This window comes from Hippocampus bargibanti, linkage group LG12 (assembly GCF_051943395.1).
Source record: "Hippocampus bargibanti isolate YZ-2025 linkage group LG12, ASM5194339v1, whole genome shotgun sequence".
In the NCBI taxonomy this organism is placed as follows: domain Eukaryota; kingdom Metazoa; phylum Chordata; class Actinopteri; order Syngnathiformes; family Syngnathidae; genus Hippocampus; species Hippocampus bargibanti.
The window spans coordinates 271756-284856 of record NC_142745.1 but is presented as its reverse complement, the minus strand read 5'-3'; the positions used below and the strand labels follow the sequence as shown (position 1 = coordinate 284856).

The 13101-nt window shown below is 43.7% G+C and overlaps 1 protein-coding gene across 2 annotated transcripts in view; it reads left to right on the top strand.

Annotated features, from left to right (window-relative positions):
• The window catches only part of tafa3a (TAFA chemokine like family member 3a), a 55614-nt gene extending 53832 nt beyond the window's left edge, over positions 1-1782 (top strand). For both annotated transcript variants that reach the window (XM_089011249.1, XM_089011250.1), the window contains exon 5: positions 1115-1782. In XM_089011249.1, the coding sequence (XP_088867375.1) occupies positions 1115-1126 (12 nt within the window). In that variant the 3' untranslated portion in view covers positions 1127-1782. The remainder of the gene's footprint in view (positions 1-1114) is intronic.
• The last annotated feature ends 11319 nt before the right edge of the window (positions 1783-13101 follow it).

The window sequence follows — 13101 nt, the reverse complement described above, 5'->3', positions numbered from 1 at the left end:
TTTTATCCGTTGCAGTCTCGTCAAATGTCAAGTGGATCTTTCTATGATTGCAAAGTGATTGCCTTTGGGCCTCTGGGTTATTTTAGGGTGAGGTCATATGAAAAAATATGAATAAAACATGGATGTTTTTTTAAGTGCCCCTGAAAAAAAAAATCTGTACTTTGTGCTTTCTCAATGTTTAGAATCAATTTTGAGTGAAAGCGAACAATTGGAACATATTCTTGAAATGCTGCATATTGAGTACATACCAGGTAGTATTTATAATCAATTTGGTCGTCCTATGAAATACCACATTTTCCACTGCGCTGAAGACCAAAAATAAAGTTTCACATCACAATCACGAAGGAAGGCCGAACTCTGCGTTGTCCACATAAATACTCTATATAGTCTTGAATATGTTTCATATACACGATTGACGAGCTCACAGGTGTTAAACTCGGGTCCTGGATGAGGCGCAAAGCGTCCGACACCTTGAAAGAAGTACAGATGACGGCTGAAGAAACCTTTTCCTCGATGGACCGCTCCTTTACGAATGAGATCCTACACAGACGCACCCTTGGTGTAGCTCAATCATTTTTCGGATCAGTTCCTTGTGGGGAAAATGACTCTGGAGACATCCTACACCAACAGATCACCGATTAGTATTATCTTTCACAGATCCCATCATCGGTTTGACAGGAATTTGCGGGGTCGGATGTGATTATCAGGATTGTCCACACATATCCTTCCAGCAGTGATATTCCAAAGTAGCCCAAACAAAGTCAGCACAATTCAGTGGAAAATTGGATCAACTTTAATTCCCGGGGGGGGGGCAGCAAATGATATTAGGCCCGGGCTTTATTCGGACCACTTCAATTGTAAAGTAGTCTCAAATCTGAGCGTGCATTCATTTTCACGTGATTTCATTTCTTGATTTCCTTTTGGGTTCAGCGTTGCTGTTAGAGCCAAACAGAAAATAATAAAAAGTCCAACCCAATCGATCCTCGCAGATCCCCGTTTGCAGAAGGCGGCGTTCACGTGATGATTGATGGTGGCGAGATGCACTTGATTGTACTTTTTATGGACTGTTGTTTATGAGCACTACTTTGTAACTCTTCTCTCTTTCTCTTTCTAGGTCACACGGTAGTTGTCTGTTTGGGACCAGACGGCGTTTTATTCCACAGTAGGACTCTTGGATATCATTTATTTATTTATTTATTTTTTCTTCTGAAGATTGTTAGGAACGAGAGACCAATCGTGACTTAGGTCATGGATGGACAATCGCTCCAAAAAGGAAAACGGAAAGGGGTTTCATTTAGGACTGTGTTTGCAGATTACCAATTTTAGAGTCATCAGTGTCTGGAGACCCCACCAAATGTCTCTTTGTATTATAGTTTGACTCCAACAGAACGGAGGACTCCAACTTGAAGATATTTATTAGCTGAAAGACTGTGGGTTATCACTACAGCAGAGCAACAAAAAAAAAGAAGAAAGAAAAATGTGATGTGATACCTTTGTGTTTTTTCTCACCACGTAGAGACACTCAATGCACATTTGTTCTGAAGATCAAGTACGTATTTTCATTCCTTTCAGCCTTATGAAGAAGCTACATTATATTTCCTTGACTGGTTGTAGGATATCAAGTCACTGCTGAAAAAAGGCTCGAAATCTAGAACAGGTGAAGGCGCTCTGATAAAAAAAGCAAATAAGAGTTTTTGCCAAAACATTTTAATGTTATTTGTTGTTTCAAAGCCCGCTAACCGCCATTGATTACAAATGTCAGTATGATCTCAATAAAACGAACCTAATGGAAAATGCGGTTTGTTTGTATTTCCAGCGCACATGGCAAGGCTAGCTCAGGATTTTACACAAGTGGGAATAGTTCTGCACAAAACAGAAAAGTGTCTCTTTGTGACATCTCCAAAAGCAAGAAATCCATCTGAAATGTAGTCCTAATAGAGACAGATCATTATCTCTCACCCTGAAACACCCCGAATGCCATTTGATTAGTTTCCAGCCAGTCGTCTTCACCGCATGAGCCTTTTTGTTTGTTTTGAGCAATAGTTGAAACAATCCATCCTGCTGTCTGTAAAGAGCCTTTTCCGTCTTCGCTCTTTGGTGTCCGAATGATTTCCCCCAGGGTGCCGCATCTCACAATCACCAAAAGTTGCCTGTCCAAAGACAATCAAAGTGTCAGCTTGGAAGCGCAGAACCAGAGGGTCGCACGATAGACCAATGACTGGATCGATCCATGGATGGCAGTGACTGGTGGACAAGAAGGAAGGATGGATGGATGGATGGATGGATGGATGGATGGATGGATGGATGGTGACTAGGCGTTCATGTCTGATCTGGTGGATAGGTGATCCTGTATGGATGAATTCATAGAAATAAGGATCATTGTGCAGGAAGTAGGTAGGGCTTGATTACAGAGTTCTTTGGTTGATCAGGTGACTCAGTAGACAGATTGATGGAATAAGGAACCTTTCCAATGATTGGTGGATTCACTCATTCACTGCCAGACGTGCAAATCACGCTAGGTGGCACTTTAACTATAATATAGCTGAAGATATTGTCAATCCACGGCGGGTTCACCACAAGTATTAAAAAAACATTGCAGAAACATCATGTTATCCAACATAATCGTTGGGCAAAAATAGTGTCAACTCTCAGTCCCACAAATCCAGCCCACCGGATGCGTTGAAGCAAAAGGAGTTAGGGGGGCGCTGTTTAGTGATGGCGCTTGTTTGCTTAAAAATCATTCAATGACAGTAATGACTTATTTCTCACTCCTGCATGCGAGCCACCCGAGACCGCTGCCAATCTAATAAAGAGCTGGCGATGAATTCCAAACAGGCAGCAGGAAAAGGCTTTGTGATTATACACAGCCATCCATTGACAACTACCATCACAAAGGTCAATAAAACAACTTTATTATACAGTACAGTTTATTTCTTTAATTACAATCCAAATAGCACATTTTATTATACATGAAATAAGGTGTATTTTGTGTAGTTTTAATGTTTATTTTGTAGAAAATGATGTTTTATGGGGGCCTGGGTACGGATTATTCTCATTTTAATGGTGTCTTATGGGAAATAAATGTTTGGAAGACGTACTTTTCGCCTTACACACACTTTCTGGGAAGCAATAAAGTTTGCAAGCGGACCTATCCCTGCATTTGCATAATTCATGAAGATGAATCAGAGCGAGGGAAAGGGATAGCGGTCGGTTGGTCGGTTGGTCGGTCGGTCGGTCGCGTGGAAGATTCCCTATTCTTTCTGCAAACATTGATGCAAATCTATCCTTGGATCTGACAATTAACCTCTGCGCACTTGACAGGACCTTCAACGGAGAAAATACAATCCTCCCGTCATTTACCTTGATGTGGGCTAATATTCTATTGATGATGAAAGACCTCTTTGAAGCTCAGCTCCTTTGGGTTTTGTGGCTTTGTCACAAAAGAGCCTTCATGGAAATGTATTCAGAGAATGGGATGATTGTCATGCTGTGCAGTGCGATTGACTCTGTCTCTCTAATCACATGAGGTACATACAGTATGTACTCCAGTTAGGAATGTGCTTCAGTCCAGGTAAGTCTAAAATGGTCTTGTTGACTTGATCTGATCAGCCAACAAATGTCTCCATTTATTGATGCTCAGCATAACCTGCTTTATGCTTAGCATGATTGCCACTTCTTACTAGTCGATATTAGAAATGGACCAAGCGATACAATAGCACTTATTTCTCTTTATTTTACCAAGAACTCAATGGCGACCTCGGTCCGCTGAGGAGGATATGCCAATTATTCATCCACCCTGCTGCTCATGTGTACGTAGAACTGTCGCCGCTTGGAATTGAAGCGGATTTACAGTACGTGGGACAGAAGATGTGAGACAATCTTTTTTGTCAATGGATGTTACAGCTTCGTGTTTGCTTTCAAAACCTAGCTTGTAGCAGACGTCCCTGATCCACTGGTGAAAAAGCACCATCTGCCGCATTTATCTTGACAGAATAAATTAGTTTGGAAAAACTGTCAGACACGGCAAACTAATTTGATTTTCTCGAGTCATAATGAAAGTTGACAGATTAATGAAAAACGGCTTCATCTCCAAAACAGCCAAGATGAGCTGGAAAAAATGTCGCATTCTTTTTTTATTATTTTTTTAAAACGCGTCGGTTGTCAACAAAAATGGATGTTGTAATTCATTTGGTGTCAGAGTTGGATTGTTATTTCTTGCATGGTGAAGTATTCCGCCTCCACAAACGGTTTCTTTTCGAGGGCGTTGTGCCGCTTTTTTTGTGTCCTAAAACATAATTGGATTATCCTGTTGAAAGCAAAAACATGGCTGCTCGCTCACAAATTGTTGTATCAAAGTACGACTGGTGTACCTGCTGCCTTCCATTCGTTGGTCTTATTCTAATTATTCTTTGCTATGCTATGAAAGGCGCGAGGGGCGATGAGCCCGTGAATGGCCATGTCGGAATGCCAGCTGCTATTCGGACATATCGCTCACACATTCGCAGTCACATTTCTTCAGATGACTTCTCAACAGCCCAAACTGCACTTTCACGACATTTTGCGGCTTCATACTAAAAATGGAAAACTGCCTTAGACTAAGTGACACGTGTGTTTTTGTGGCGGAAACATCGAACCACCTGTGATTAACTCATTCACTGCCATTCCCAAATTGTTTCAAGAATTGAAAAGATGACGTAGAGCGCCATTCCTGAATTTGTCCAGTTTTGGTTTTTCTTGCGGCGGCGCCGATAAAGCGCTGGCCATAGCCTCTGGCAATGTTTTTCCCTTCCACGAAGAGGCAGTACGTATTTGTCTTTTGTACACCCGCCCCCACTTGCACCTCATATTACTCCAGACCCATATAACTTAGAAATTAATTCTTTTTGTCTGATGAAAGAAGAGAGTCGAATATTTCTTATGTTGCATTGAATGTCCTAAAAGTCATTATTCTGCGGGTCCTGGAATTCGAGTGAAAATGACAAAAACCCTGGCACTGGAGGGGACGCATGTTTGCACGTCTGGCAGTATGAGTTAAAAAAAATCAAATGGCGCACAACTTTTCACCTGAACAAGACTGGTTGTGCAAACTAATTAACAAGAGACAACATACAAAAGTTAATTGAACTCACAATTGACTTTGCGAGCACAATTTTGCGATTAAAAAGTGGAATGAAATAACAGCAGGAGTGAGGACGATGAATGGGTACATTCAAAGTCCTCACTCCTATTTTGAATTTGGTTAAAATATCATTTTACTTGTTTTTTTATTTTTGTTTGTGTATGATTGGCGTATTGTTACTCAATGAAATCTCTCTCTCTCTCTCTCTCTCTCTCTCTCTCTCTCTCTCTCTCTCTCTCTCTCTCTCTCTCTCACACACACACACGGACTATGCGGAATGTTTTGACACGGAAACACGGCGCAGTATGTGTCAGTATGATGGCTCCCTAATGTAACCATCTGCTCTTCTCTTCTGCGTTATTTCTCTTCTGCATTAAATGCCCTAGCAAAACCTTGGCAAACCTCGCCGGCGTACGTACATCAGCCCAGATTAATGAGTTACCTGAGAGCAGACAGCTTTTGTGGGTCTAATGGGAAATTAAAATGGCTAACAACCCTGAATCAGCCAAACTAATGGGGAGCGCGGCAGAGGCCTTTTTCCGGATGATGCGAGGGCCACCGGGCACGGAACGCACAAGAGCTTCCCATTATTGCTACGAACAAAACCTCGAAAGCAGAAGCTTTTGTAGAAACGAAATACGTAATATATATATACCTGCATTCCGTTCCATGTCATGACAAATGCTACGTATGAGCACAACAAAGAAGCAAACCACACGAACTGAAAGAAGCAAGGAACGACTTGAACTTAGTGACTCTCCGGTTTTTATCTTCAGATCAAAGTCACCAACCATCGGATTATTGTCGCTCTTTTCACAGATTATGCTGAGCCATTTATCCTGTGATGCGGGTGTGTTCAGAGTGATTTTATTTGATTTTTCTTTGGGATGTCAAAGCTGACATTTGTACATGTGACACATAGCGCATCTGCGTCCTGCTAGTTAGTTTGGGATTTTAGAAAAGCAGGGAAAAAACCCTTGAAGTCCATGGGGAAAAAAACCACAACATCATTTTTTTCCTTGCATTTGTTCATCTCGGATTAGTTTGGGTCCAGTGAAGCTGCTACTGGGGTTTGTTGATAAACGGCTGTTGTTTTGCGTAGTAAAGTTTCAACTTGCGCTTGTTGGTTGTGACGGCAAACTCTATTTACAGCATTGACATCGGCTTTCTGAAGTGTACCTGGCGGTACCGTGCGGTGCCACCTGAGCTAGCGAAGGTCACGGATATTCAATGTCGATTGTCAGCAATGCCGCCTCTGAGCGGTGATTTTTCCAGACGGATGCCATTTGACGACCCGGTCCGTGAATCGTGGAATCTCCAAATTCCTCCCTACTCGACGTTGAGCAACATTGTCCTTTATTTATTGGACTCTTTTCTCCCGCAGTTCTTCACAATGAGGTGAATCTGACCCCAATTTTACTTGTGACTGACTCATTTGAATGTTGGAAGTTTGTCGGCTGATGATCGATCGATCGATCGATCGATCTATCAAAGGGCTCCTCTTGCCAAACGTCTGCTGGAATGAGCTCGCCATACAGAACGGAAACGTAGATGGACATTCATTGTAAATCCAGCCCTCCTTTATACCCGTGGAGAATTCCCAGTCGACAGTCAAACCCTCACAGTTGTTTTTGGATTGTGCAAGAAAGTAGACACCCAGAAACACAGCATTGATTGCTTCGCTTGGTGAGTCGTCTAATCAAAGTTAAAGAAGTTCCCCCTCGCGAAGCCGTCAGCGAACTTTGAAATGAAGCAGTCGATCGAAGCGATCATCTCGGCTTGCTCCCTTGGACGAATGCGGCGCTCGAAATGAACTGCCGTCTCAAACTTGCACACATCTGTATTTGGCCAACGACACTGACAAATGGGACAATCTGGGATGGCGGAAAAAGTACTCTTGGTCCTCTCGCCCCGGTTCGGGTAAAGCGATCCATCAGCCGCGCCCGTTGGACCGTCGCCTCCGCCTCGTCTCAAAGTGCTTAAGTCCCAGTTTCGCCCACGCGTCTCCGCTGACTTCATTCCCGCCTCTTCCCTGGTCGGAGCGGTACGTCGCGGGCATACTAGCCTGTAATCCTTGCCGAGGAAAATCCTGCAAATGTGTCTCCCTTCGACCACTACGATGGCAAAAGCCCTGTCTGTCATTTGAAAATAGAGTACAAGCAGTATACACTTAGTGACAGCTGGTGCTTCTTTAGCAGTGCAAATTGATCGCGCATTACTTTGCATGCTAATGCCCAATATTTATAACTCCTGTCGCATCCCAGCTGGCTACTTTCAGCCTGTGACTAGTCCAAGGTGCCGTCGGCATGTGTTCCACTTAAAGACAAGCCCCCTGCTCACCCTCTCCTGACACACACACACACACACACACATGCACACGCATGCACACTCATGTTTTTGCTACATGGTGGGGACAAGGTGTGTGAAAGATTTAGTGCCAGAAACAGCTGGGATAAGTCATGAATGAATGAATGTTTTAATTCACTTGATACTCAAATAGAGAAGTTGAATCACGATTTTTTATACAAGTATTTGAACCTTGTTTTCGGTGCTTTCAATGATCTTTGTGATTGCTTTATTTTCCTGTACATGATAGTTGTCCATGTTAAGCGCTTTGTTACAGCTTCAGCTGTTGTTAAAGCGTTATATATATATAAAATCAATATGTATTGTATTGTATAGCACGTGAGTACTTTGACCACCTCTGCGACCGCCATTCCAGAGCATGACTTGCAGCTCCGATGATGGATCGTTAGAGGCATCGGTCTCCCGTTCACCTTCGTTAGCACTTCCGTTTGTGTGGAATTGAGCGTCCGCGCTCATGAATATGCGCAAGCGTGCGGTTGATGTTCAAAAAGCTTGACAGCGAGCATATAAATTGCCAATCGCTTCGAGTTAATGACACCAACACAACCCTGTTGACTTCCTGCACACGAATTAATTGTCTGCCGAGCAATTAGAGAGGACATTGTCAACGCATGGAGATGTTCTCTCTAAATACATATTGCATTACTCTCATGAAGGGTCGAGAAAATATGTCGAAATGATTTGTGATAAACAAATGCAGCACCTTGCTCATCTTCTCTCCCTTAATGGCTCAATAATAAGTGCTTAAGAATGAATGTCTCTCTATGTCTTTGTGTTGTCATGTTATTTGTTATTTAGTTTTTTTTCTTGGTCTTTTGACTTCAAGACGGCGCCGCGAGAGTGGCTGCCTCTCCAGCAGCTCCTGTGTTTTGCTTTTCTACTTTCATTTCTTTCATCACTTTGCTGCTGTGAAATGTACATTTCTCCACTGCGAGACTAATAAAGGCAAATCCAATCCAATCCAATCCAATAAGCATTAGTCAGAAATGGCAAAAGACAATCTGCGCCCGAGCCAATCAGGAGCTGAATGTTGCTGCACTTCTTTGGCTTTTAGTTATGTCTTTACGTTTTACTTTGTGTTGGTACTTGCAGAGGAACATTTCACGTGATATTTTTTGACTGGTGTCAGTGTGTTTTGTACCGTCTACAGACAATCTCAACAGTTGCATATATTTTTTTTTATTATCCAACGGGCCAATCAAATCGATCTGGTCAGTAGCAATCGTGAAAGGTGCAGGTGTGGATAAAACTAAATACATATTCTCGTTTTTTTCGCCGTTCATTTCCCGTTGGGGCTGCAGTTGGCCAAAAGCGCCATTTGGATTGGATGACACTGACCTAGGTTGGCCAAAAGCGCCATTTGGATTGGATGATACTGGCCGTCAGTCGGAACAGGTAAACGCCCCTTTAAATGAGCCCAACGAGTGCACTTCAGCTTAAATGCACCGGAGGATTCATTCGCCTTTGTGCAGAGAAAAGGTTATGATTTTAATTTGCAATGAAACGATGCCATCGATGAAACAGTCGAATGTCAGTGACATTTTAACAAGCCCCGTGTTAACGTTAGCATCAAAGATTGCAGATAGCAAGTGTGGAAGCTAATGAGCCGTGTGCAGGCTAGCTCGCAGTAACTTCGCCGCTGGACCGGCAAGTTCAATTTCATTCCGATCGTTTGCCTGGATTTTTACCAATCGCGAGGAACGGAAAACCATTCGTGGGAACGGTGAGTTATTTTAAATAATACCTTTTGATATCCTGTTGAAAAGTGGCCGTGCGTGCGTGTTTGTATGTGGGCGCGCGCGTGCGTGCGTGTCGCTCTCACTGAAACACATTTCTAAATATTTTACTTTTATGGCTCTCTTCGTCAAAAAGGTTCCCGACCCCTGGGTTGGGTTTGAGGTTAGGGGTTAGAGGTTATTGAGGGAGAAGCGCGTAACAGCGCATTTTCCTCCTCCTCTCCCTCCTCATCCACCCTGAAGAGTAACAGTAAAGGTTGCAATACATGTCGAATCCAACCTCTGTACTGTCGGAAATACATTTTCTCTGCTACTTGGCACCGTTGTACATACACATTGTATTACTTTCACCGAACAGTGTCGATCGTGCATCCGATTGTGTGATGTTTAAACAAATGCAGCACACTCATTCTTTTTCGCCCCGCCGGACAGCTCAATTATCCATAATACGCTCCATTGAACATATAAACACTCGCACGCAATTGCTATTCAGGATCAACTTTGAAGGTCACGGGTCTGGGAGCAGTTCGTGGCTCGTACGGCCGGGCATTCTTTGAAATTCACGCAGCGGAGGCGAGAAAGAGGCCCGCAGGCTTGAGGGGAGCTCAGGATGCTACCGACGCCCATCTTTCCATTTCTGGCTTTGGGGCACTTTCCTCCTGTGAAACATCACGATCCTTTCTCAGGGTAGCAAAAAAAGTGCAGATGCTTTATTCCCCCTCCCCCGATTTTCACTTTGCGTGTATCACAATAGCGGCTCGGCAAGACATCCAAGATTAATGAGCAGCCAAATGTAAACAGGCAGCGGTGGAATTAGCAAAGTTACCTTTTTGTTCTCTGAAGACTGATAACTCGTTCAAGAACAACACATCAAAACTACGCGCCTTTGTCTTGGCTAAATTGTAGTCATTAAACGCACTTCACAATCCATTCCAGCTGGAGTTTACCACGAAATTGTCTCAAAGAAGTGATGTCATTAATTCATAGTGTTTGGATTAATCGTACAGGTAGTATCGAAGTGGGATGCAAACGATGAGATAATCCAGATAGAAGAACTCTTCAACCCCAGTGCATTATTCAATCCTTCTGATTGGCTACTATGTAGAGTCACCTGTCTCAAAAGTTCTTATAACCGGACACGCAACAGATTTCACTTGTGACAAAATTAACGTTTCAATGCTTACCCGTAAAAGTACACAATAACAAAGGGTTGAACTGATTCTATCAAATGTAACTCCAGATCCAACTTCTAATATCATTTTTGAGTAAAAACCTAAAACAATAGCATGTTGAACAAAGTCCAGCAATTCTCGTGAGCCTCTTCAGGAGAAGCATTGTTGAAAATGGTTGGACATTTGAGGGCGGGAAAAGCACACGGATGCAGGAACTACATTTTGAGTGTTGTGATAGCAAACCGATTAAAAGTTGTGTACGCGCGTGCGCAAGAACGTCCTTCTACTCGTATGTGAAGTTCTGGCAGCTCCTCCCTTCTAATGTCTCGTCAATAAGACTTTGGCCACCTCCGTCGCGAGCCAAGAGCCAAGAGCAGAGCGCCCCTGCGCTCATTTTGCATCCAGACTCTCCTTCAAGGCCATTAATCCACTCCTCCAGCAGAGCAAATTCGTCTCCTTTGACACCTGCTTGACTGGGGCTAAAAATGGGGACGAGATAGCGGCCTCCGGATCGATCCCTTCGATCGCTTTCTTCGTCCCTGCAGTCATTCATTCATTAGTGGCCGGTTATGTTGTTTGGTGCCTGATGCTGATTCATATCCAGACACCGAGAGAAAGGAAGTCACTCGATGACTAATAAGGTTTGACGGAGGAATGGACCGACAATGGGCCACAAACGTGTTGTCTGTACAATGGGCTATCTGAGGGAAATATACGTAAAACATAAGCAAACCCTACGTCTGTGTAAGCAAGCTCTCAGTGGTACAGGAGCGGTCCATCGATGAAAAGGTTTCTGACAAAGTTTCTTGGATAAGAAGCCAAACGTCCCACACCTTGAAAGAAGTCCAGATGAGGGCTGAAGAAACCTTTTCATGGATCTAGAGTTTTTTGGCTTGGCTTCTCCCGGCCGGCCGGCCGGCCGGCCCTTTTTGGTGTGACTCTGTGGGCCGACAATTTAGAGCAGGGCTGCCCAAAGTCCATCCTCAAGGGTTGCCGTCCTGCCTGTTTTCCAGCTGTCCCAGGAGCAAGGCACCCGATTCCAATCTTGCCAGACTTGCGACTTGCTTGAACCAAGGATGACACGACTTGCTTGAGATTTGTGTTGATTTTCTTTCTCTCGGTGACTTTGGACTGAAAGTAGCGAGTTGAGATGTACTTGCGACTTCTAGGCAAATATGTGCCTTCCTACCACCTCCGTTTCCATTTTGTGTCATATGCTGATCCAATACTGGGCGGTGCTGCGTAGTCGTTGATGAAAACCTTTGGATAGGTTGTTTGTGTTTTGCCCTTGGAGTCTCCTCCAAGACACGACGTTGCTTTAAAGCCAAGCTCTCCTCCAGAGTGACATCAAGGTGGACGGACAGAAGGTTCATAAACACACTCCAAAAAAAAAATCTATCACGTAGCATATAAAAAAGATCCTCCGGTAAAAATCATAAATTGTTGTGCTCGTTTTTTTTGAAAGCATGAACAACAAAAGCAAGAAAAATACACTCGAGGCTGATCCAGCGGCAAATTTGAGAGCAGTATTAACAATCTTCTTCTTCTTCTTCTTCTTTTCCTTTGGGCTTTTCCCTTCAAGGGGTCGCCACAGCGAATCAGTAACCTCCATCTTCAGAGGTTTGATCCGCATGTTTGTTTTGGCCAAGCTTTGACGTCGGATGCCCTTCCTGACACAAGCCTCTGTATTTATCCGGGCTTGGGACCGGCACAAGAAGACTTATGTCCCTTTGTGGCGACAGAACAAGCAACTCGCTCGGTAAAAAGCTCCCAAGCACAAAATGGTCATCGGCACAACAACAATCAAAAAAAGCAAAACTAGACTCACCATTTGATGACAATCAGTTGGCAAAATGCTCCGAGTAACTGCCAATAAGTTTTAGACTGTATGAAGGCATGCAGTTATCCATAACCTTGCAACTTTCTGACCTTCTTCCAATTTCTATTCCCTCTCGTTCCCTCAGATCCTCTTCCTCCCCTTCCAATTTCTATTCCCTCTCGTTCCCTCAGATCCTCTTCCTCCCTCCACCTCTATGTGCCCCACCCACCCGTCTCAACACAATGGGGGACAGAGCTTTCAGCTGCTCTGCCCCCAAACTCTGGAACTCACTTCCTCCCAACATCCGTAACATGGATTCTCTTCCCACCTTTAAGTCCCATCTCAAAAGTCACCTATTTCAAATGGCAGTCATCTCTTTTTTCTATTTATAATTGCATTTTATTTATTGCATTCTATTTGTGCTTGTTTTTATGTATTTATTATAGTACCTATGCTTGTCTGTGACTGCAAAGTGTCCTTGAGAGCTTTAAAAGGCACTTAGAAATGAAATGGATTATTATTATTATTAATGTTTTCCAGACATAAGGCACACCGTGGATTATGACGTCTGCTTTTGAAGAAATTGTTTCTTTTAGGTGCGCCTTATAGTGCAGAAAGAGTTTTCTCAAATGAGACCGACTCACGAGTTATTTTTCAGAGTCCGTATCGGCTTTTCAAGGTGAAGATGCAAAGTGCTGCTGCCTTTGTGCGACCAGGTAGGGCGGCGGGTGAGGGGGTGAGGGAAGTGGGTGGGTGAGGGGGGCACCCCGGGGGGGGGGGGGGGGGGGACCTGGTGTGGCATGAAGGCTCGGGAAAGAAGTGAGAAAAAACAAGGAAGTGCTATGATGCATTATATCAAGCGGGCTGGCCGAGCTGCTTTGAGAGAGA